The 25,837-nt window shown below is 52.3% G+C and overlaps 1 protein-coding gene across 3 annotated transcripts in view; it reads left to right on the top strand.

Moving 5' to 3' along the window:
* Positions 1-25,837, top strand: part of CHST8 (carbohydrate sulfotransferase 8) — a 120,405-nt gene that overhangs the window by 54,092 nt on the left and 40,476 nt on the right. For 2 of the 3 annotated variants that reach the window (XM_074369835.1, XM_045512951.2), the window contains one exon: positions 2,134-2,349. In XM_074369835.1, coding sequence (XP_074225936.1) covers positions 2,220-2,349 — 130 coding nt within the window. In that variant the 5' untranslated portion in view covers positions 2,134-2,219. Of the gene's footprint in view, positions 1-2,130; positions 2,350-25,837 lie in introns of all 3 variants that reach the window. The other variant, XM_010950050.3, reaches the window with a different exon arrangement.

The following is a 25,837-nucleotide window of genomic DNA, read 5'->3' as shown; positions in this document are numbered from 1 at the left end:
ACGTCGTGTCTGACACAGGAGGCTGTGTCTGCAGAAAGTGTGCCAACACCACGGCTAGCATGAGCTGGGTTTCCTTACGGCTGGAGCCTTGCTTCTGGGCTGACCCCTTGGGCCCTGCATGCGGAGCCTGTGATCACTGAGGGAAGGGGCTGGGAAAACACAGGGTGTCAGCTGTGGGCGGTGTGGAGAGTGTCCTCGTTTTTCCCCGGGGCCTGGGGCCCGCACTCCTTCATCTGTGTCTTTGCAGGATGAGGAGCCAGGGCCCAGGGAAAACCCCACCTGGGGCAGCCACGGTTGGGGAGGCCACGGTCCCTCACAAGGGGCTTCAGGGTCTGAGCCTTCAGGGACACGTGGCTGCCCATTTTCACCCCCTACAAGCCTACGGCAGCTGTGTCCCTGGTGATGGCAGGAAGCAACCGTTTTTCTCTGCAGCGGGGTCTGCTGCAGTGAGGTCGGGGCCAGCTGGAACCCTGAAACCGACTCCAGAGGCAAAACTGAGCCCGGCTCAGCGCTGCGTGCATCCCAAACACAAAAGCTAGGAGGTCGTGGGAAACTCCTGCTCGGCATCGCCCAGAGAGCCCGCCCGGCATTCAGGCGTGTTCCCGTGCGTGGAGGCCTGGGGCAGGTTAATTAAAGTTAACTGAGTGAAAAAATAATTACAGAGACGGCAGAGGGAAGAAACCCAAACCTGCAATTTAACACTCCTCAGCCTCAGAGCTTTGCGGAGACCAGGCTAGACCTTGGGAATCTTTGTCTGCACAGGGGAGGGAGGGGCCTCTCTTATTACCACTTCCTGCCTCATGCCCCGTGAGGCTGGATGCAGAGAGACAAAATCGGGGGCTTCCGCCCCCATCACCAAGGTGCCAGATCGGGGATGGGTTCCCTGACCAAAGTACTTCGCCAAGGAGACCCCGGGCAGGGAGCCAACCTTGTGCTGAGCAGCACGTCTGGTCTGGGGCCTGCCCAGCCACCCAGCTGTGGTCTCCAAGGCTGCTGGGAGCTGCCCACCAGGCCTCAGCCTCCCTTGGGCACTGCCCCGTGCCAGGAAGGGGGAAGATCCCAAAGGCTCTTTTGGGTGGAAAAGGGGCAACATCCCTGGGCCTGGAGGGTAGGACCGGGTGAGGGTAAGGGGACAGAGTGACCCCCCCCCCATGGGAGGTCCTGGAATTCCTGCCCATCTAGCCCAGCTTGCTGGATGGATTCGTCTTCCACACCTGCCTGACTGTCCCCATATCCCACCCCACTGCAGGAACTTACATCCTTCCTTTGGGCACATGGCCTTGGGGTGCTCCGTCCTGACCCACAGCTTGGCCCAGTTGAGGTCACTGGCTGGTCTTTGGGGTATTTGGAATTTCTTCCCCCTCAGGAGGAACCAGGGTGGGGGCAAGTCATGCGGGGATGCTGTGGGTCTGCAGTGGCCAGAGCAGCAGGTATCTGTCCTCGGGGACACGGCCTCTGAGCCTGAAGTCTGTCCGACCCAAGTCTGGCCACCCCGTCTCAGCTCCAGGCCCAGGGGTCTTGAGAGCGAGGACAACCGTGATCCGGCCGGAGCTGCAGCTCCTACTGGTGGGACTATCCATGGGACCTTGATCCCACTAGCCCATCCCTCGATCTGTCAGGGAGGGAGAGCCCTGGCTGGTGTGGGTGGGGAGTCAGTCCTTGACATCCTCTGGGCCTGGGAGGCTCCTTCTCAAAGCCTCCTGTTCTGTGGAGACCCTTGTCCCCAGCATTTGGTAGAGAGGAACCAGGGCAGAGAGATCTAAGAGCTTTTCTGTCCACCAGGCCAGTGGTGAGGGACAAGGACCCAGATTCCTGCCTGGACAGTGCAGGGGGGTGACTGCTATCCCTGGCTGTGGGGGTCATGGGTCCACCCTGGGCTCCCCGGGGCAGGAGTTGGAGAGTCTCCCTCCATGGTTTTCCTGGGGGTGCAGATTCAGGAACCCTGGCAGGAAGCCAGTGTCCCAGCTGCAGGTGGTGGCCAGCCTTCCCTTTCACCTGCTTGGGCTTGAAAAGATGAAAGGGACACACCTGAGTAAGAAGGGGGTTGGTTACAGGGATGATACTCGGTCACGTGCAGTGACTGGGGCCCTATGCCTCAGTGACGGACCGTCTTTCTCCCCTGCTGCCCAGTAGCCCGTGGCCTGATGGACGCCTGGTGTGGATGATGAAGGAAGAGCGCGCCTCCCACACCCGAGAGGTGACCCCGGAGCGAGCCCCGGATGACCCCGAGAGCAGGAGCGATGCGGCTGGCCTGCATGTTCTCATCCATCCTGCTGTTCGGAGCCGCAGGCCTCCTCCTCTTCATCAGCCTGCAGGACCCCACGGAGCTCGCCCCCCAGCAGGTGCCAGGTGAGCCCGTGCACTCGGCCCCGCCGCCCACTTGCCGCAGCTTTCCCGCCCAACGTGCAGGCCTCCATGCTGCCCTGGTGCCAAGGCTGTGCTGAGACCCCCCAGCAGGCAGAGGAGGGATCCTGGCCTCCTGCTGGTGGTCATCAGCCTTAATATGGGGACACTGTGTCTGTTGTCAGACCACCAGCCTCAGGGTTCTGGCCTCTGGTCTCTGCCCTCTGGCCTCTGGCCAGTGCACTCCTCTTGGGAATGATAGCCAGACTGTCCATCTCCCAGCCAGTTGTTGTGGTTGGTGAAACTCAGATTTAAGGAGGATTCTGCCACCTCTTGGGGCCTCTTCCACGTAGTCTGGGATATCAGAGGACGAATGACTTCTCCCTGAGCCCAGGCCTCCCAAGTAGGACTCAGTTTCTCTGCCCAACCCTGAGGACCCCTTGAATTTTGTCCCTTCAGCCTGGACCAGGGTGGGGGTCACAGCACCTCTTGGCTTGTGAAACTGAGGCGGCTCCTTCTGCCCCCTCAGCCATTGCCCCCAACCCACTGGAGGGAAGCACCCTCCCTGACTCGCAGAGGTGAGACGGCAGAGAGGTGAGAGCAGGAAGGATGGTTCTGGAGCCTTGAGACAGAAGGGGTGTGGAGAGGGGACCTTGGGCAAGGCCCCTCTGGCTGGGACACAGCCCCCACCTCAGAGAGCATGGAAGGGCTGGAGGGCAGCAGGTGCCGAGCCAAAGCCAGAGGTCACTCTGCTTTGGGGTGAGAGGAAAGCGTCGGTTGCCAGGCACGGGGACCAGCGATTCCCAGCAGTGGTCCTGGAGGCCTTGTGAAGGCAGCCCTGTGCTCCAGGACATGGACAGCAGGAAAGAGACATGGAGACTGGGGGGTTAGGCAGAGGGACTTGTGTACCATCCCTGCCTGCAGCCCATAGCCCAGGAGTGTGGGGCATGATGCAGGAGCACCTCGCCCTTGGGGAGGGCACTCAGGCCCTCAGGCCTGCAGCCTCCTCCCCAGCCCCACCCTCAGCTGTGGTTCACACTCTCAGGGCAGCCAGCACCCCACCTGAGCTCAGACTGAGGGTCTGTAAGCACCACGTAGAAAGGCAGAAAGAGCACAAAGGATCCAGAGCTGGGACCCTGGGCCTGGCAGCTGTGATCAGAGGCCCTGGTGGGACAGGCTGGTGAGTTGGTTCTTTCATCACAGAGAGTCAGCAAGAGGCAGCCCAGGCGCTGGGCCCCCAGGAGATGGCGGGTGAGTCACAGGTGCTGACTCATGCCTGGGCTGGACCCTGACTGGCGGGGGTGAGGGGGTGGGGGTGGTCAAAATGGATCTGGCTGCTCCCTGGCTTCTAAAGAAGCAAGGACCCATGACCCTGCTGGCTGCTCTGTGGAGACTTTGCAGCCTCATGGGAGCCTCAGGGTGTCTGGCGACCCTGTGTCAACAGACCCGGGCCCCACACGTAGCACCGTCAGGAGGCACTAAGAGTTGGTCTCTGCAGTTGGGTGTTATGTGTGCAGAAGTGAGCTCCCCCAAAAGGCCCTCAGACACAGCTTGGGGTCCATGGCTCTGTGTATCCTTGGAGCACGTCCTGGCGTGTGCATGGTTGGGGCGCACGTGTGCAGAGGGTCCTCATGTCTGGTGTCTGCATTCTGTGGGATGGGCCTGGGAGAGAAGGCATGAGTATGTCTGTGGTGTCCACGCAGGACGGGCCATGTGCTTATCTGGGGTATCCTCCAGGGACAGGTGTTATATTCCTGGGTGGAGCTGGAGTCTGGTGGCCACGACACATGTCCTGCAGTGCCGTAGCAGCTGGCAAAGCAGAGCGTTTGCCCCTCATGTCTTCTGCAGGTGTGGATTCCTGTCCCTCCCCCCAGCCAGCATTGCCCTGCACAGCTGCCCCAGTGCACGTGCGTGTAGGCCTCCTTGATTATCGCTGGGGCGGGGGCCTATGGACGGCTAGGATTTCTGGGGTGGAGTGGTGAATGGGGAAGGAGCATGGAGCCTCAGGCTGGCAGGGCATGTAGGTGAGCGTCCCCTGCAGCTGGGAATGTTGTGGACCTGGCAGATGCAGGCAAGGAGGATGCTTAGGTCTTGAGCTGCCTTCTTCTGGCTGTAAATGGAGCTGGACCACCCTCGTCCCGTGCCATGTGGTGGGCAACCTGGCCATTCTACGTAAATCACATCAAACACAGTCATAAAACTTTAAGTAATGCTTACGTTACTTTCCCTGAGCAAAGTGTTCCTGACACAGGCTGTTTGTGTTGATTTGTTACTATTCATTTATTCTTTCCCTGTACTTCTCACAGCAGCCTAATTGTGATTCGGTACCAAGAAAGCAATATCAAAGTAATTTTCCACAACATTAGTTACAATTTTCTTCTGATCTTTCAAGTGAAACAATCCCATCCTGTTGGCTTCTCTGAACATATAAACCTTGATTACATTTATCTGTTGGAAACAGTGCTTACAAAGTGTATGTATCCAGTTGCATGGGTGGGTGGTACTGTGGGCCCCCGGACAAGCCCGGATTTCTCCCCATGGGACATTCAGACTCCGGAGGCTGCCCTGCCATCTAGATCTGGCAAGGCCAATGGGCAGGTACTTTTTTACAGAGGAAATTCCACACAGGCGTCTCTGGCTTTCCTAGCTGCAGAAACTTCCCTGGGAATGGAGAGCCTGAGATCTGCTGTTGGGGGCCCTGATGAAGCAGGGAGGGAGAGGGGGAGCAGGTGAAGCTCTAGAAACAAGCTTGAGAAGGCAGGCCATGCCTTTAGTTGTTTGTGGTCCCTCGGGGTTCAGATTTCTCCCCTGCAGCTCCCAGGTGTTAACAGCATCTGAACTTCTCAGAGGCCAGCCAGTCTCACCTGCTTTGTGCATCAAACGTAACCCTACAGGGTTGCCCACTTTTGTAAACCAAGCCATATTTTCAAAAATGTTTGCTTATATTTTAAATCAAACCTTTCAAAACATAAAATTGCTTACCTTCCTTCTAAGATTAGATTTTCTTGGGTATCAGAGAATTCACCTATCCAACTATTTTCCAGTCTGCACTATTGCCAGGTCCTGGGGCCTCAGGAAACTCACTTGTTGACCCAGGAGACTACAGCTTCCCCTTCCCTAAGTGGGAGACTCGGAGAACAGGCCAGAACCAGGGCTGACACATCCCAATATGCTGACCCTGGGGGTGCAGGAGGCACACACCACACGTGTGTTTGGGCAGGCTGACTTTTTATGAGTTCATAAAAAACTTATGAACCTTAGGAACTTTGTATCATGGAGAGCTTGGAACACACACAAAAGTAGATTAGTATATAGTACAATGAACCATGTGCACCCAACACCCAGCAGCCCCAACATGACCCCATCCACTTCTCTCCTGTCTCATTTTGAAGCATATACCAGATGGCCTGTCACTTCAGCCGTAATTATTTCAATATATTTTTCAGTTTAAAAGATAAGAACTCTTTCTTCTTTAAATTCAACAATTCTTTAATATCATTAAACATCCCGTGTTCAAATTTCTAGTTGTCCCGCAAACACTACCAATACCTTTCTGTCCAGTTTGTTTTATCCAGGATCCAGATAAGGCTTGCACACCGCAGGTGCTGGATGAGTCGTTTAAGTCTCTCTCAGTCTCTAAGAGTCCCTCGTCATCTTAATTTTTCTCTTGTTATTTATTGGAGGAAACTGGGTTGCAGGTCCTGTACGTTTCCCACAGTTGGGATTTTTGCTGACTGTGCCCGTTTGGTGGAGCTCAACGTTGCCTTCTGTTCTTTGTATCCCCTGTCAGTAAAGTAGATCTAGCAGGCCAGGTATAGATTTGGCTTTTACTTCTTTTTTTTGGCAAGAATTTACATGTGGTCCGGTGTTCTTCTGTCGGGAGGCATGCACCTGCTTTGGGATGTCAATTTGCCACTGATCGTGTGTCTAGACCATCTGTTCATTCGGGGCCGCACAGTGCCATGCGCTAATTGTGTCATTCCTTCGTCATTCGTTTAAGTGGGATGGATTTTGTTTTAATGGGGTGAGGTGAGGTGTTGTTAGTGACCCATGAAGCCAAAGTGATCAGTGGATTGATTGGCTTATTCATTGATACATTAAAAAAAAAGCGATCTAATGAGAGTTTCTGTTTCTAGCACACTATAGTTGTTTCAATGTTTGGCTTTTGCAGAGTGAATTTCTTTAAAGCAGGCCGCTCCACATTTTAGTGAAGTAGCTCTTTGCTTTCCCAAAGCCGTGGGGTTGTGGGTGAGGCTGCTGGGGGCTGGGGCCAGTGCTGGGGTGCCGAGTGGGGAGGGTAGCCACAGTGACGGCTCAGGGGCCCCAGGTGCAGACAAGGGGACTAGACAGCCCCTGATGACTTGTTGGTCGATAGCTGGCCCCAGGACGTTCATCCAGGGCGCAAGAGCTTCCAGGGATAACAACAGTAATAACAACAGGGAATTCACCACATGCCAGGTCTCATGTAAGCCCTCTACATGTTGTAATGCGTATAATTCTTATAATAAATAAGATGCCGAGATGTACAGGGTGGACCCACAGACACCACCACCACTGATGTTGGCTCACCCTCCGAGCCACTCCCTGTGTGCCCGGCACTAGGGAAGACAAGCACTTCACGAGTATTTAGCACTCATTTAATGGTTTCGGAACCCCCTGAGTTAAGTCCTATTACACCATTTGACAGATGAGACTCCTGAGATAAGAGAGGTTACACGCTGTGCCCATAATCACACAGCTTTGGGCTTCAGAGCCGAGAGTTGTCCTGCCCGCTGTACCTACTGCCCTCCCAACAGTAGTCATTGCTACAGGAGGGCCTGTCCAGGCCCAGAGCAGAGCGTGGCAGAGAGAAGAGCGTGGGTCCAGGTTCGGAGGCACTAGAGAATGTGTGTAGGAAGAGCCCCCGGCTACGTTAGGGGCTGGAGTGAGATCCGTGGGTCCAGACTTGTGGCTGAAGATGCAGGCAGGCTCAGGGACCCCGAGCCCTTGGACCGCTCAGGGGAGCGAGCCTTTGCCGCAGACTCAGCTGGGGGAGCTCTGGGGATTCTGAGGGGCAGTGGCCATCGGAGAGCCCACTCCAGTGGCTGCATGTCATGGAGTCGTGGGCAACAGCAGAGGGGGAGACCACAAGACCCAAGGACCAGCTGGGAGAGGGTGAGTGAGGCCGGAAGAGATGGTTAGGCCTGGGGCAGGCAGGCAGGGACAGGAGAGGGTGATTCAGGGGCATCAGCGGGTCCGGGCATTTGGCGACCATGTGGATGGGAGAATGAGGAGGGTGAGGAGGGCAGCCGTCCAGGTTCAGGGTGACTCTGGCTCAGGGTTTCTCGCTGTGGTCAATGGGACTTGGGGTGCCACTCACCAAGGCAGACACAGCAGACAGGGAGTGGTCTGGGGGAGGGAATGGAGACCATGTGTTCTGTTTTGGGCAGATGGCATCTGAGATGCTGGGCAGGGTGTGTGGTGTTGCCCTGTGACTCCTGCATCCAGGGTTCCAGACTCACAGAACAGGTGAGAGAAGCAGAAGCTCCCACCCTGCCCCCACCCCCCTCCTCCACCTGCATCCCTACTCACAGGTCATGCACTCACTCCTTCGCTCTCACACATCCAAGGGCAGGGTCCTGGCCAGAGAAGTCAGGGGGGGCTTCCTGGAGGAGGCAGGCTGTCGGTTGTTTGGTTGCCTTCTCCAGTGCACAAGAGGCAACAAAGTACTCACCTCCAGCGGAAACAGTGAAGAGGACTTGGGTGAGACTCTGTGGGAGCCTGGGGTCTCTCTCCAGAATGCATGGTGTTATGTGTCTTGCCCAATATCTCGTAGTTAGAACCTGACAGAGCCAGAATTCCAAGCCCAGGGGTCTGACCCACCCTAGAGCACCCACGAGGCAGGGATGTTTTGGCTGGATAAAGTGGGGCCCTCAGCCTCGATTCCATAGTTACCAGGGACCCATGGCCCTGCCTGTGCCAACACTGAAGGCTGAAGATTTGTCTTGTTCCTACAGCAACTGTCTTTGTCCAGGTGTGACCCCTTGTATCCCCGAGACACGTCACCAGGTGAAAAGCTCTGGGTGGGCCAGGACCAAGGGACAAAATGCTGAGATGCTCTCAACAGCTCACCCATGTGAGCGTGACAGAGTAAACAGCAATGTGATGGCTGTCCCTCCTCTGCACTCTCTGGGCAAGTGGCTCCAGTCTGGCCTTGGGGGACGGGCAGCCTGCTGGAGCCGGGGTGCCTACGCCCATGCTCCTTCCAGGGCCAGGGGAGCCAGTCCCTCCAGTTTCCATGGAGCCATCTACTTTGCCTGGGCAGGTGGGTTTTATTGGAATCCTCTGGAGTCTGTCTCCTGAAACCATTTTCTAACGGCACTGTGGAACATCATATATATTTCCTACAAACCTTGCGAGGCTGACACCTCCTTGTTGTGACTGTGAATATCAGAAGTGACATGTAATTGCAGTGATCCATCCTGTTAAGTAGCTGGCAATATATCATTGCAAAATCAGCAGGGCTGGGACTCTCAGAACCCAGTGTTTCTAAACAATGCACCTGCAAGCGTGTGTGTTCAGACTCTCTTCACCGAATGCCACCCAGGGCTCACGGAGGCTGCCTCACCTCCCTCGCCTTGCCATTCTGCGGCCACAGCAGAGACAAGTGGACTCTGGGTAAACCCACTCAGTGAGTTTTCAGGTATCTGGAGTCCCTGCTCCTCGTCACAGAATGCACAGGCCTCTCAAAGTCAGGGCTGCGGGCCAGGATGCTCATAGCAGTGCTCTCTCCAAGCGTGGCCCTGGGGCTTTCTGCCTCTCTTTCCTCAACTCGAGTGACTTTACCGGGGTTCTTTCTGGTGCCATAGGGTGGGAAGTGAGCTGACCAGCCCAGCCATCACTGTGCCAGCCGAGGGAAGGAAACTGGTGGGGTCAGTGTGGACAATTTAGAGGACTGGCGACCAGGGGTGGCTGGAGCCCATGGCATAATGGCTGAGTACCCACCACAGATGGGGTGGGAGCATTGAGGCAGAGCTTGCACATTTTGGGGGGCACCCTTCACGTGATATGCAGTGCTAATTCCAGGGTAGTGTTGATTTAAACTGTGGTGTGAAGGGCGCCCCCTGGAGTTGTGCAGAGGACAGTACTCCAACAGGGGCAGACCTGGGACGTACCCATGGCGATCAGAAATGGGGGGGGGTCGTCAGAACATGCAGCCCTCAAGTGTGAGTGCCACAGCCCAGTGGGTTTGGGAGCCCTGGGGGTGCTGGCTTTGGAATCTTCTCTAGAGTCTGCTTTTGGGGAGGATTTCTTGGAGGACCTTCACTACCACCCTCCCTGGAAGGCCCTGGCCTCAGGGGTGCCCACTGTGGGCCCCTGCAGTGGGAGTTTCTCTGCTCCCACCCTCTCTCACCTGAAACACCGCCCTGGCCTGCAGCTCGCTGGCATCTGCTTCTGATGTAGCCCCCATTTCTGGGGTTCCTCTACCCTCCTGCAGAGGGGAGGGAACATTTCCTTACCCCCTGCAGAAGACACCCCGGAGGTCTCCAGCCAGAGCCTCACTTTTCCTTTGGTGCATTAAAATATGCTAAATGAAAAATAATGAGCATGTAGGAACTAATAACAGGAATCACCTAATTAAATTAGGAAACAGACATCATATCACTGTAATCTGAAAATTGATATTAATAGAAAATGGTCCCAGCATTGTTATGCTAAAGGTTCCTAGGGGTGGGGAAATTAAAAAGGAGAGATGAATGGAAAATGGGGACAATCGGATCCAATAAGAGCAAGACTTGGGTTTTAAAGGAACTAAAGTAAAATGCTAAAAATAGAAGATGGATCACCGTGTAGCTCTAATGAAGTAAGGGACAAAGATGGCTTTGAAATCCACGGAGCTCCACACACGTGTACGATGATAATTTTTTAAACGAGACAATGTAATTAAGCTTCAGTGTGCATGAAACCTAGTAATAGTTTTCATTCATTGGCGCCAGCCACTGTCCCCAGTGCCTTCATTTCATCTTCCTTCACCCTGTGAGAGAGACGCAGGCATCATTGTCCTCAACTTAGATTCAGAGACGTTAGGTCAGTTGTCCAAAGACCCATAGCCAGAGTGGCCAGAGCCGGGATTCAAACCCAGATTTGCCTGCTTCAAAACCCTTCTTCACTCAGCTCAGTCCGCCCTCCTCGCCTGTTGCTGCTGGTTAACGTGTCAGTCTGCAGTGCTCGTATTTTCTCATTCGATGTTTTTCTACCCTCTCCTCAAAAGGCATTTCTTGCCAACACCCAGCAGGTTTTGTTAGCAGCTGGCCACCCTGCTCAGCCCCAAGTCTCCTCTGGCGTCTTGGTTAATGAAGCCCGCACAAAGACATCTTCTGAAATTACAGTGCAAGTGGAACACTGGGTTTCCCATTGTGTCCAGGCAGGGTGGGGCTGAGCCGTGCTGAGCCGGGCCAAGTGGGGCTGGCGGTTCCGATGCTCACGCTGCCCCGGGAGCCCTGGTTTCGGGTTGTGTCTCCACAGCAGGTGATTATTCCCCCACCCCAGGCCCCCACCTGGGAGGGTGAATCAGGCTCTGTTCACCTGCGATGTGAGTCACAACTCCACAGGCCCAGAGCGGGGCTCAGGTGTGGGTGACCCCTTTCCCATCTGCCCAGAATGAATAAGAGGGACACAGGGAGGAGGAAGAGGGCTCAAGATCTGTGTGTGATGCCCCAGAATTACGTCTGGCCTGGGCCACCGTGGTGACCGCACCTGTGGCAGCATTAGCCAGGCTGAGCTCCCTCCACATGTGTCCCGCACCTCTGCCACCCCTGTGCCCATTCACCAGCCAGGAGTCTTCAGTAGTGGGGGGTACCTGACCTCAGAGCCAGGCCCCCCTACTCAGCCCAGGAGCTCTGCCAGGGGGACCAGGAGGGCAGGGCAAGACTCCAACCCCAAAGTGGCACAGGGCTCCGAGAGGGCAGCCTCTTCTGCCTGTCTCGTCTTCCCGCTCAGGTCCACTTGGCTGGCCTCAGTCTCTGGGTGAGGAGACGGGGTGTGGGGAGAGGGGCTCAGGACACATGGTGAATCTCACTGCCCACGTGGGGAAGGGTCCCGTCAGGTCCTAACATGTGCTTATCGAGGCTCCGCTAACCTTCCAGAAATGCTAGGTTGCTAACGCTGGCAGCAGAGAGATGACTTTGTGCCGAAACCCGGTCCAAGGACAAGGCTGTCGCTACGGGTCGTTGTCCTTCTCCACAGCCACTGGGTGGTTCTTGTTTCTGTAAACCCTGGAAAGGTCATGGTGGTAGTTATGACAACGGAAGCACCGGAGGCTGGGTCTGGAGGCCCATGTGGGTCCACGATGGATGCAGTGGGCCCATCAGGGATGCCCTGGGTGTGGGCTGAGGCCCTCGGGCCTCGGGCCCGGTCCTGTGGGGCTCTCACCTGGGCCCCAGCTGCCTGCTCAGGGCAGAGATGGGCATGCTGACCCCTCCTGTTTGTGGTGATGCCTTTCATGTGGCTTTAGGGTCAATGCGGATCTCCTTCCCGAAATCTCTGCAGGAAGTTGGGGGCTCAGGCAGACCCCGTCTAAGCCAGAAGCTCATTGTTACGGATTTGCCCATGTTTTCATTAGAAAGCTTATTTCCCAGGATTTGTGGCTCTGCAGTTTTAACTTGAATCACGGTGGAACTCGGTGGACAGTCCTGTTATTAAAATTTTTTTATTTATGTTGGAAAAATAGCCAAACATAAACAGGTTCCATTGTCCCCAGCAGTTGCTGCTTGGGATCTCCTGCACAGCTGACTGGCTCTCAGTGGAGGGGTGAGGAGACCCCGGGGTGGGGGAGAGTCCTCCCATTCTCCTAGTCTGGGGTCCGGGCCGGAAGCTGGGGGCTGCGTCTTGCTAAGCCCTGCAGCCTGGCTGTTGCAGTTCCCAGCCTCCAGAAGTCCTGAAAACCGGCCACCTGTCAAGTGGGCTGACTCCTCTCCAAGCTCCCCGCTCACCCCGGCTTGACTGTCCCCAGAGCAGGTCAAGGGTCCAGTCCCTGGCCCAAGGTTCTCAGCCTGGGTTGTTCCCAACCTGGGTTGGACTGAGGGGGTGATCTGTGGACCGCTCACCACATTTTGGTTATGTGCCTGAATGTGTTTTGTCCTGTCAAGGAAAGGCAGCCTGGGAGGCACTGAGGCCCCCCACCCCACCTCCCCAAAGGCTACCAAGCATGTATGAGTGCATTTGACCTTGGCCTCGGGTCTGGGCCTATGCCTGAGGGAGGCAGGTAAGAAAGAGGAGGAGATGAGGGGGGATGTCAGTGAAAACCGTGTGGGGTCACCAGGTCCATCAGAAAATGTTTCAGCACAGAGCAGCCAGGGCGCGGGCACCGCGGGGAATGGGATGGGGAAGAGGGGAGGACAGATGGTTCCTGGCTCCTCAGGCAGGGCCACTGCTCAGCTGCAGCCAAGAATTCTGTGTGGGATGCAGACCCAGGGTGGCCAGATCCACCTTTTTAGTTTTTATTTTTTTCAAAGAAGCTAGGAGGCTGTAACATAGAATTATGTAATTTCTCCTGATTTTCAAGCGGCAGCTCAAATTGTAGAAGGTGCCTTCAGAGTTGGTTGGTCACACTTGACACCTGTTGGTTGGATGGGCTGGAAGGAGAGGGTCTGTCCCGTATCCCACTCTCCCTCCCCCACCTGCCTGGCACAGAGAGGTGGGGGGTCTCCATGGTGGGCAGGAGACTTGTTAGCTCTTTCCAGTCCTGGCAGGACTCACATCAAGCCAGTCCCCAAGCAAATCATGGGCAGAGCTTCTCTAGGGCCTGCTGCCCAAGGATGACCTCCCAGAACCCTGAGGGACCCCTGTCTGGTTCAGGGGGCCAGGAGCCCCACCAGACAACTGTTCACCATTCAGGCTTGGGACCTGGGCACCAAGGACCAGGTGACTGGTTGGCAGAGATATCAGGGAAGCGAGAGCCAGGGAGTGGCCTCAATGTTGGGGGTGATGCCACGGGGGCTGTGAGTGGGACCGGAGAGCATTCAGGGAGGTGGCACCTGGGGCTGCACTGTGAGCAGCGATGATGGTGTGAGTGCCAGGGACCTACTGTCTACCAGGCACCACACTTTACATGCTTTATAAATTTTCGCACACTGAAGCCTCACAGCACCCAATCTCCATTTCCCAGATAGAGAAACTAAAGCCCAGAGAGGCAGAGTCACTTGCCCAAGGTTACACAGCCAGGAAGTGGCAGTGTCTAAGTTAGAACCCGGGTCTTTGGATCCCAAAGACACAGGATTTTACTGGTGACCCTGATAGTCACTCGGAGCTGAGACACACAGTATTGGAGGGCCAGACTGGGGGCCCGCATACAGTGCCACACTGATGTGTGGGGTGTGCTTCATTCCTGTGCATTGCAGACACTTTCTGGTCTGCGCATACATGTGCTGGTGAAGGGACGGGGACCTCTATGACTGCGTGTGCATGTCTGGCTCTCATGCACGATCGTGTGTATGGAGTGTGTGCGTGCACAACACCAAGAGAGGGTGTGTCTCAGACTTGCAGCTCACGTGGGAAACACTTCCCACTGAAGTCTGGGGCTGGCTGCCTGGAACACCCACTGATGTTCACAACTGCAGGTGATATGAGCAGGCGTGGGACATGCGCCTCAGGACCTGGCCCGGGGCAGGTGACTTTGCTACCACGGAAGGGAGTTGTCTGTGCTACCACAGAAGGGAGTTGTCTGCGGTTGTCTGTCACCATTGAAGTGGGTAAGAAATTAATTGCCATTCCAGCAGGAACTCAGCAGAACCAGTTACTGTAACCCCCCTGCCTGCGACCGGGGCAGACCGAATAATGAAATTACATTCATAATATTTCAGGTCGAGTGACGGCTGCTCGAATTAGTTCCTTCCCAGAGCCCAGCCAGAAGTAGCGGCAGTAATTAAAGGATTTTCTGGGCTTAAACCAACTCTGCTCATCGAGCACGTACAATCTACAGGGCTTGCAAAATGTGTGTGGGCCTTGCCCCTTGTTGGGGACTGGAAGAACCGTCAGTGAGAACAAGAAGGCCACAAGCCGGAAGGAGGTGGGTTCTTGCTGGGGGCACTTTTCCACTTTCATTTGTTTATCTTAGAAATATTTACTGAGTCCTAACACAGCCAGGCACTGGGATTCTGCAGAGAACGGGACCACAAGGAACTCACAGTGAGTAGGGTGATGGGGAGTTCCTGGTGTCCACCTGACTCCTCCCCAAACAAGCTGGTCCTAGGAGAGCGATGATGTCTGGGTCTGCTTCCTCTTGCACTTTAGGGCCTGTGAATTAGGGTCTGAGGCTGAGACCATGCTGAGATGTCCTGCTGATCAGAGAAAGGGAAAGGAAGGGCACTGGCATGGCATGACCCCCATCTGACTTGTCCTGTGTCCTAGAGAGAGGGGTGGGGGAGCCAGGTCCAACAGCAGGAGCCGATCGGAGCTCCCACCCAGGTTGGAGCATCCTCCACCAAGCCGATTTTTTAAATGTCTTCCACTCGCTTCACTGAGGGGAACACACAGCCCTCCTCAGGGAAGAGAAAATGCCAGAATCCCAGGAAAGTAAATGCCGACAGTGCAGCTGACAGCTGGTACACCTGCCCACCCCAGGTAAAATAGAACCTATGACTTCTTTAAAACTCAGGAAGGAAAGAGGACTCCCAGGAGGCAGAAAATGAGAGGAATTAGAGAGAAGCAGTGAGCACCAGGGGACGCCTGCCACAGAGCCTGGGGCGAGGGCTTTTTTTTTTTTTTTTTTACAAAACAGCTTTATTCGGGTATAATTTACATGCCATGAAATTCACCTATTTCAAGTGTACACTTCAGTGATTTTTAATAAACTTACAGAGCTGTGTAATCACCGCAATCCAATTTTAGGATATTTCCACCCACCCTCCAGCCCGGCTCCAGCCCAAAATCTCTCAGGTCCATTTGCAGTCATTCCCCGTTGCCCCAGGCAACCGCTAATCTACTCTCCATTTTTATAGATTTGCCTTTTCTGAACATTTCCCATAAATGTAATCATATGATATGTAGTCTTTTACATCTGGCTTCTTTCACTTAGCATCATGTTTTTGAGATTCATCAGGTAGCCTGAATGAGTGGTTCATCCCTCTTTTTTGCTCAGTAGTATTCCATTGCATGGATTCTTGGTTTCTCCATCCACCAGTTGATGGACATTTGATTTGTTTACACTTTTTGGCTGTTACGAATAATGCTGCTACGAACATTCACATGCGAGTCTTTGTGTGAACATATGTTTTCATTTCTCTTGGGTAGATATTTAGGAGTAGAATTCCTAGGCTGTATAGTAAATTTATGTTGAATTTTTAAAGGAACTGTTGCCAAAATGGCTACGCTATTTTATCCCGCCAACAGTGTATGAGGGTTCCAATTTCTTCACATTCTCGTCAACGTTTGTTGTTATCTATTTTTTTGATTATAGCCATTCTAGTGAGGGTGAAGTGGTACCTCACTGTGGTTTTAATTTGCATTCTCTAATGACTAGTGATATTGAGCATATTTTCATGTGCTTATTAGCCGTTCGAATATCTTCTTTAGTGAAATATCTATTCAAATCTTTTGCCCATCTTTTAAATTGAGTTATTTGTCTTTTTATTGAGTTGTTATTCTTTGTTTTCTAGCTACAAGTACTTATTAGGTTTGCAAATAATTTCTCCCATCTGTGGTTTGTCTTTTTATTTTCTTAATGGTGTCTTTTGAAGTGCGAAAGTCTTTAAATTTGAAGAAGTGCAATTCATTTTTTTTCTTTTATGGATCATGCTTTTCGAACTGTATCTAAGAAATCTTTGCCTAACTGAAAGTTATTAAGATTTTCTCCTATGTTTTCCTTTAAAAGTTATAGCTCTTACATCTATGTCCATGATTCATTATAGATTAATTTTTGTGTTTCGTGTGAGATAATGGCCTTTTGCATGTGGATATCCAATTATCCCAGCACTGCTTCTAGAAGGCTATCTTTTCTGCATTAAATTGCCTTATCATTTTGGTCAAAATAAATTGGCTTGAAATGTAAGGGTTTGTTCCTGGTGTCTTAATTCTATTCCGTTCATCTATTTGTTGATCCTTATGCCAACAGAACAATGTCTTGATTACCATAGGTTTATAATAAGTTGTGATATTAGTAAGTATAAGTCCTTCAGCTTTGTTCTTTTTTTTTTTAAGATTGTTTTGGTTATTCTGAGTCTTTGTAAAGATCATTTCCAGGTAAATTTTAGGATCAGTCAATTTCCGCCAACAAAGCCCACTGGGATTTTGATAGGCATTTGCACTGAATCCAACAATCAACTTGGGAAGAATTGCACCCTTAACGATTGAGTTTTCCAATCTATGAACATGGAATGCCTCTCCATTTATTTAGATCTTCTTTGGTTCCTATTGGCAATATTTTATAGCTTTCAGTGTACAAGTCTTACCCCTCTTTTGTTAAATTTATTCCTGTTTTTTATCCTTTTTGATGCTATAGTGAATTAAATTGGTTTTCTTAATTTCACTTCTGGATTGTTAATCACTAATATGTAGAAATACAGTTGGTTTTTCTATGTTGATCTTGTACCCTGCGACTTGTTGATTAGTTCTAGTAGTTCTTTTTGTAAATTCCCTAGGATTTGCTAAATATAGGGTCATGTTGTTTGCAAATAAAGAGAGTTTTACTTCATTTCCAATCTCAATGCCTTTTTTTCATGCCTGATTACACTGACTAGAACCTCTACTCCAATATGAAATAGAAGTAGTGAGAGTAGCCATCCTTGCCTTATTCCTAATCTTAGAGGGAAAGCATTCAATCTTTGACCATTAAGTATAATGGTAGCTGTAGGATTTTTGACCTTTACCAGTTTGAGGAAGTTTTCTTCTATTGCTAGTTTGTTGGGAAAAAAAATTTTTTTTTTACCATGAATGGGTGTTGGATTTTTTCAAGTGCTTGTTCTATATCTATCAAAATGTGTATATGGTTTTATCCTTTATTCTGTAAATATGGTGTATTACACTAATACATCAACCTTGCATGCTTGAGGTAAATCCTTCTTGGTCATGGTGTATACTATTTTTCATGGGTTGCTGAATTCATTTTGGTAAAGTTACGGTGTGGAATTTTTTGAAGGATAGTTGTCTGTAGTTTTCTTGTGATGTTTTCATTTAACTTTGGTATCAGATTAATATAGGTCTTAGAATGAGTTGGAAAGTGTTTCCTCCACCACCTCCTCTATCTTTCTGGAAGAGTTTGTGAAGGATTGGCATTATTTCTTTTTAAAATGTTTAGTAGAATTTGCTAATGAAGCCATATGGAGCTGGACTTTTCTTTGTGGGAAGATTTTTAAATTACAAACTTGATTTCTTTACTCCAAGTCTATTCAGATTTTCCATTTCTTCTTGAGTTAGCTTCAGTAATTTACGTCTTTCTAGGGCTTTTTTCATTTCATTCAAGTCTCATTTGTTGGTGTAAAAATGTTGATAGTATTTCTATATATTCTTTAGTGACGTCTCCTCTTTTGTTCCTGATTGTCCATTTTGGTGATCTTTTAAAAGAACCAACTTTTAGTTCCACTGTTTTTGTCTTTTTTTCCCCTGTTTTCTATTTCATTGATTTCTACTCTAATATTTATTATTTCCTTTTTTTCTTTCTTTGACTTTAATTTATTTTTCTAGTTTCTTAAGGCAGAAGTTTAGGTCACTGGCTTGAGACCCTTGTTTCCTGATATAGATATTACTGTTATAAATTTCCTTCTGAGCACTGCCTTATCTGTAGTCCGCTTTAGTTGTCTCATTTTAGATCCCACTTTAACTTTCTGTATGGTCTGCTGGTCTATTCCTTCCCCTCCCCTGTATCACACTTTGAGCTAGCTGGGAATTTGGAATTATTACTTTCAACAACATTCCTGAGCATGGAAATGTTTCATCTTCATAGCCGTCTCTACCTTGGTGGGACTTCAACCACCAGGAAACTGGGTGAGGGTGATGGGAGTAGCCCTAGGCTGAAATACTGTGGGTTTACATTGTTCTTCCTATGATTCAGTAGAATTTCTTGAATAATTGCTTCCTAATATGTTGTATATCTTTGGTCAATTTCCAGCGTTCTAAAGTTGTTGTTTTGATTTTTTTTCCTGTTACGTCATTTCCTTTGGGGAAGGACTTTGCTGAGCTCCTCACTTAGCTGTTCCAGACACCCACCTCCATCCTGGGGTCTCGATGTCTGCATAGACAGGAGGGGGCAGATCTCTGGCCTGACTAAAGTGCTGAACTAGAATGTAATCTGTCTGTAAATAGCACTCACAGAAGGCATCAAGCCCTCTGCCCATTGGTCCAGTTTGCTTGGGAGAGTCCGAGTTTATACCTATGGCCTGGTATAATTGTTATCCATGCTCCCTCAACTCCCAGAAGTGGCTTTATTTTGATGATAAATCACCCTGTAGATGTAATTCTGTAAGAAAAAATTTTAACCAGAAAGAATGGGATGCAAAAAATGGTGGTAAGAAAATAAGTTGTAGGTATGTAGATAAATGTAATTAAAATTTACTTTAAAAATATAATAAACACTCATTTTGCAGAGGTTTAGGAACTGCAATAACATGGAAATTTATATGGGAGACAGTAATTGGAGTTAAGAATTCTAGGATCCTTATCATGTTAGGGAGGAAAATAGGGATAGTAATAAACTTTGGACTTTATTTTTAAATGCAGCTAACCCTTGGAAGCAGAATATGTAACTTCTGAGTCTCTGCACCGGCCCCTCTCAGTGTAGCCCCACTCCTAGAGCCGGGTGCCTGTTTAATTACCTCCTATTGACCTCGTTGGTAAGAAGGGATTCCCAACCTGTGATTATGGAGGTGGCCAACCCTCAACACTAGACAGCTGAACTCAACAGCCATTGACTAGTCACATGTACCCACATCCTCGGGCAGGCGGACACCACATGCCATTCCCCTAGGGTCACATGGAGAGGGAACAAGCAGGAACTATGGGAGGCAGGCTCGTAGTATCAGGAGGGTAAGGGGCCCCCTGATTCTCACAGGAGGATGTCATTGGCTCATTTGAATAATTTCATGGGCTGGTAGGGCACTGAAACCTGCTACTCAGGGTGAGCCTGAACTGTGCTTGGACCCCCGACAGGTGGGTTGTTCGACCAGGGGACCTCATCTGCCGGAGCAGAGTGGGGAGGGGGCTTGCAGTTGGGCCACGGGAGGCCCTCTCGATTTCACCAGGTGTCAAGGCAGCACACAATACTGGGCCTTAATTTTAGGCCTTGCTCCACAGCAGCGGACTGTCCAATGGGAGCCTAAGTGGAAATACCTCACTCTGAGTCGGGGCAGCCCTGAGCCAAGAACTGGAGAGGGGGCTCCTTGCCCTGCTAGTCTTAGGACACCCCCCCACCCCAGCTAGGGTGCTGGGACCTTGCCTGATTGCTGCCGATCACCCTCTGCCCTTCCACCCTGCCAGTCTGTATGTCCACCTCTCTCCCCACCATCTGTCCACCCTTATTTAGAGGGACATGCTATAAAAGGCTTAGCTCATGACTCCTTCAGATACAATGTAGATGGAGACTGGCCATCCAGTGTGGGCCCTCTCACCCCGTGGACAGCAGCCAGGCATCAGTGATGAGGCCCTGAGCCCAGCCTTGGGGTTTCTGGCACTCACATCCCCTACCTGCCATCGGTAACCCCAGCATCACCTGGCACAGGCCCCTCCATCCCTGACGCATGAGAGGGGTCTGTCGCCCAGCCATGCTCACTGCCATTTCAAGAACCAGTGTACTTCAGTGGGTGGGCGAAATGAGGTTCCACTTGCCACTCATGGCTTCTCTCAGTCCACAGGGGTCTGTGGAGGTACCGCATCTTCCAGTGTCTGCTCTCCCAGCAGAGGAACGAGGCTTGGTCGCCCGGGCAGGCACCGCTGCTCGGGGCGGCCTTGGCATCCTGTTAGCAGTAAAGCAGCAGTAGGCTCCCCCTCAGCCATCTTTGAGGCGCTGCCTCAAATGCCACCGGGTCACAGGCAGTTGTGCTGGTGAGACCACTGCCTCCCCTCCCCCTTTCCCTCCTAGGGTCTCCGTTCCTCGAGGCATGGAGCTACCAGGCAAAACCCGAGCATTTCAAGTTGTGACTGCTGGAGAGGCTGGGATGGAGGTTTTGAATCTACCTGGGCTTTTGAGCTGCAGGTGCCGGACAGACCCTGGCTGAGGAGTGCAGGGCTGGGCCAGAGCAGCCTGAATGCCAGGCCTTGCAGTTACCCAGCACCCTCTACCTGGTACTGGAAGGGGCAGCCACTACTTAGAAATAACAGTTCTCAGCCCAGAGTGCATGTTAGAATTACCTGCGGACATTTTAAAATCCTGAAGTCTAAACTGCCCGCTAGACCAATCAAATCCAAATCTCTGGAGAAGAGACCCAGGCAGCAGAAGTTTACAGAGCTCCCCAGGCGACTCCACTCTGCAAGCAATTCTGAAAGCCATTGGATTAAGAATAGTGTTTCTCAGATTTTAATGTATCTCCTCATCGCTTGGACAACCTGTTAAAATGCAGATTCTGATTCTGAGGGTCTGAGTGGGCCCAAGATTCTGCATTTCTAACAGCAAGTGTTCATAATTTGAATCATGCTACTTAAAATGTGGCCTGTGGACCGACTGGCACCATCTGCAACACTTGGGAGCTTCCTAAAACCTCGGACTCTGAGACCTGCCCCCAGATGTCCTGAATTAGAATCTGCAGATTGATAAGATTCCCATGTGGTGTGAATGCACTTGGAGGCCGAGACACGCTGGACACGTGACAGGCTGAGACACGTTTAGGAGACTTTAATGGCCCAGTAAGCCTGAGAGAGAGGAGGGCTGCTTCTGGACCTCATCGGGGGTCACAGGCAAACATCTCTGTCATCAAATGACGATGCCCAGGCTTGGGTCCTTCCAGCTCCTGACAGCTCTTTCGTCCTCTCCCTCTTCCACTCTGAGTCCTGACCCAGCTGGGGGTGGCCCTCCCTCTGTCCTCCTTAAGCCCCTGCTTCAGCCCCTCCTTCCCCATCCCACTGGGTGTGGGATCCTGACACCAGACATGCTCATACTGACCCAAGCCTCGGAACTTCAGCTCCAGCTTCACAGAGCAGCCTTGCCCATCAGGGGGATGGCACAGCCTACTGACACACAGCACGGTCATCAACACAGCCACCCCACTCCACCCGCCCTGCACCCAGCCAGCCCCTCCCTCCACAGCCCCCTCACCCCAGCACCGAGGCTACCAGCTGTCACCTTCTCGCACACTCCCGCTTCCCTCTAGATGGGGCTCGTGCAGAATGCTCACCCTGCTGTTTTCATGTTTGCCCTGTTGCCATCTGAACTGCCTCTCTTCTCCAGCCAGTAAAAAACTCCAGCCCTGCCCTTGAACAAGTCACTCCCTTGCTCTGCACCCTGGTCCTCCCCTTCCCCACTCTCCCGGGGCTGCTGTTTGGTTCAGGCCACGGGTATGCTGTGAATGGCTCGAAGCTCCCAACCCGCTGCCTGGCTATGCCTTGCCCCCTGCGTGATCTGAGCCCTTTCGGGAGCAGGGACTTAGACCCCCATTCCCGGGGTGGGGAACATAGTGGGTCTTGGCGGGGGTCTTACAGCTTCTCCTGGAACTGAGGTCAGGCAGGGAAAGCAGACCCAGAGGGCTGGTTTATGAATTGATAGGGACTGGTCTCAAGGTAGTGCTGATAGGGCTGTGATTTAGGAAATGGAAGATAAGACTGCCTGGGACTGGCAGCTCTGCATCCCAGCGTGCTTCTGGTTACCTTGGCAACTCAACAGGTTCAGTCTCTGTTCTGGGCATCAGTGTCTGCTCAGGCAGGAGGTGACAGGAGCCCTGGAGATGTGCAGGTCTTCAACGGGCAGACGGCTCACCGCCAAGGATACTCCGCATCTCCTTGCTGAGTTGGTTGGTCTTGGTCGTCATCCAGCTCCCAGCGTAGCGTGATCATGTGATCACATCCAACCAGCCACCCATCCTCCCATCCATCCATCCATCCATCTGTTTATCCAGCAAGCAGTCATTGAGCGTCTGCTGTGTGCCTGGCTTCATGCTGACCTCTTCAGGCAGGTGTATGAGTTCCTGGCCTTCCAGGTCAAACAGAAGTGGTTCCATGGATCCAGAGGTACCTGGGCAAGCACGCAAGTCAGGCAGGCCATAGAGATTGTCTACCAACACATGTGTGAGTCCATTTGGAAGGTATTCTCAACACACATGCACTGCAAGCCTGCCTACCACCCTCTGCCAGGCCCTTCTTAGATAGATGTAATCTGCATAAACACAATCACACCCCACACCCTGTAATCTGTTTTCTCTCACCTAATGCTGCTGGGTGGACTTCTTTCCACACAGACACATAAAGATTATTTTTGCCCTTCTTAACAGCCTTACAGTATTCATTGTAAAGATGTACCATCGATTTGTTTAACCAGCTCCCCACTGATTTACGTTTAAAGTGTTTGCAATTTTTGTCTAGTTTATAAATTATTTCTGTTTCCTCTGGGGTCATCTTTTCCTGTTTGCTTCTTTTGGTCTCTCTTGTGTTGGGGGCAGTCCTCCGATGCTTGGTGACCCTAAGATATCGATTCATAGTTGACAGCAGGGCACCAAACACCTGATTGTTTGATGTAAGGTCGGGGGCAAGGCTTTCCTCCATGGAGTGTGGGGAGGCGTCAGCCTTCTAGCCGGAGACTTCCAAGGGAGAATGTCAGTCTGCTAGGGCTGCCACAGACTGCAGGGTATTCCGTCACAGTCCTGGAGGCTAGACATCCAAGATCGAGGTGTTGGCACAGTTGTGTTCTTCTGAGGCCTCTCTCCTTGGCTTACAGGTGGCCGTCTTCTCCCTGCGTCTTCACATGGTCTGTCTTTAGCTCTGTCTGAATCTCTTCTTCTTACAAGGACACCAGTTATGTTGGATTAGAACCTCCTTGTAACTTCACTGCCTCTTTAAAGACCTCATCTTCAATTGCATTCAGAACTACTGAGGGATAGGACTTCAACAGATGGATTTCGGGTCTCAGCGAGATCTGCCGTCTCTAGCCTGCAGGGAGGCCTCCGGTACCTGCAGTTCATCCTCACTCCAGAGCAGCCCTGCTCCCCTCCCCACCTGGAGTCCCCAAGCCCTTAGCACTTTCACTGGAGGGGAAATCTTCCATCCCGTGCTGGGTGGATCGGGGGTGCAGGTGGTGATGAAGGGACAGTTGGCTAGGCCCACACGTCAGCCCCGGCAGCTGGGGTTTTCCACGTCCCAAGCCTCTCTGGAGTCAGTGAGGCAGATCAGTCCGCCGTACGTGCCTCTGCGGGCTTGGCTACACGGCTCCTTCACCCTGTAGCATCTGTTATCACCCTCCATCCACTTCCCAGCTTCCAAAAATGTGTTGAAATCTGGCATCTGCTGCTGACCCTCCTCCAGGTCCCTGCTCCAGGTCTCTGCTCCTCTATCTGCTTTATTCCTTGGCTGTCATTACACGAGGATCTTGGGAGGAAGATGAGATAGATGTATGTGTTCAGTCCACTTTGTTCACCCAGAAGCCCCTGGCCTGCAGGGGACAGTGCGGAAGCCCTTGGACCCGGTGGGGAGGGGCAACAGCCACCTGGGGCTTGAGACGGGGTGAGACGGGGTCTGCGGGAGGGGCCCGTGGGGCTGCCATAGAATCCTGAATCCCTGTTGCTACTCGGATAGAGGGAGGAGGCTCCCAGGTCTTTCTCTGCGTGACGGCGGGCTCCGGACCCCAGGTTTGGTTCCCAGGGCCTGGAACTGCCATGCCTGCCAGGCCCCCTCTCCCACTAGTGATGTCATGGGTGTGACACTCTAGAGCCAGAGACAGGGCAGGCGTCTGACACCTCCAAAATAATGCATGTTTTCCAAACTGTTGCTGAAGCTGCTAAAATGTTTTTTAAAACTGTTTACACTTCCCTTGATATAAGGCAAATGCCTTCTGTCAGCCGGGTGTGGGTCGGGAGCGGGTGGGGGGCCTGAGACTGGAGGAACAGGATCAGAGCAAGGACTCTCCCCAGGAAATAAAGAAAGGCTTCTGGGGAGACCCAGGCCTGGGGGTGGAACCCTGTGTCTGTAAGGGGGGAGGGGGGAGCTGCAGGGCAGGCAGGAAGGGGCTGTGCTGTTGCTGCAGAATAATCCATGGTGATAGTAATTCATGTTTAGTTCTGGTTGAATTTTTCCTTCTGAGGTCTCTCTGTGTCCTTGTGGGGGAGTGGATTTGTATCTGAGATGACGCCCCCCTACTTCCGGTTTCTGTTCTGGAAAGTCTGCACTCACTGAGGAATTGTTCTAGGGGAAAGGGACGGGGGTGTCTTTGAAAGATGTGAGCAGATTCAATGTCCAAAGCTGAGACGAATGGGAGTTTGCTCAAGGCTAGGAAAAGACAGGTGTTTGGGGTTCTCTGGGTAGGAGGTGACAGGCTCAGGGAGGTGGCAGGACGATGAGGGACCAGGGGAGACTGGACAGTGCCTGAGGACTGGACCTCCACCTGCCTGCATTGACCAAGGAGGACACCCCAGGACCCCGGCAAGGAAGAAAGGGGGCCAGACATGGCTGAGCCTGACCCTCCTGTCAGCCGAATGGGGCCCGGAGCAATTTATTTTGAGTTACAAGAAATAAAGAAACTCTTGCAGTGAAACCGGAACCGTTCACAGCAAGCCCAGGCTTTACACGGCGTGTGACCGGCTCCTGTAAACAGCCCTCAAGCCGCCAGGGAGGCCACCAGCTTGTGTTGTGACAGTGCCACCGCTGTGGCCACACACTCAGCCTGTCAGCTGCCGGATGACAATGGGAAGGCTTAGGGCCACCAGGAGACACTTGGGCTACGGCTTCCCCACTGTGGGACCTTCAAACCTGTGGCGTTTGGGAGGCGGGGCCATCCTCCAGTCTGCCTCAGTGGCCCTCCCCCGTGGAAGCTGGGACTTACCCCTCGGAGGGGCAGAAGCTCCCAGCCAGACCATCTCGACTAGAGAACCTGTCAGAGGAGGGAAAGGACCTGGGCTTCCAGGTGCCTTGGGAGGGGCAGGGAGGGACCTCACACCCACATGTGCACACACACACACACACACACACAACATACACACCACATCACACATCATACACACCGAATATCACACTCATACCCCACCACACATACTCACATCACACATAACACACACACTGCACACACACATCACACACACCCCGACATACATACACACTACACTCTGTCCCATTGGCTGCTGTTCACCAGCCAAAGTCATGCACGGCCGAAGCTCTGCCTCCAAGCCTGGCGTCTGCATGCTGCAGGGGGCAGCCCTTTTCCTTCCTTTAACCCTCTGGGGCTCCCGTGGTGACTGCAGCTTCCGCCCCAGTGATGAGAGCTAGGGCACGTGTCCACTCCAAGGCCATGAGGATGCAGCCGGCAGGGAGCTGGTCAGGCGAAGGTGTGCAGTGCAGGAGCTTCCCAGGGCAGGGACCTCTCAGTTCCTTTCCCCCTGTAGAGGCCATCTCGCCC

This window comes from Camelus bactrianus, chromosome 9, assembly GCF_048773025.1.
Source record: "Camelus bactrianus isolate YW-2024 breed Bactrian camel chromosome 9, ASM4877302v1, whole genome shotgun sequence".
NCBI lineage: Eukaryota > Metazoa > Chordata > Mammalia > Artiodactyla > Camelidae > Camelus > Camelus bactrianus.
Note: the sequence above shows the minus strand (reverse complement) of the source record. Positions and strands in the feature narration are given on the sequence as shown.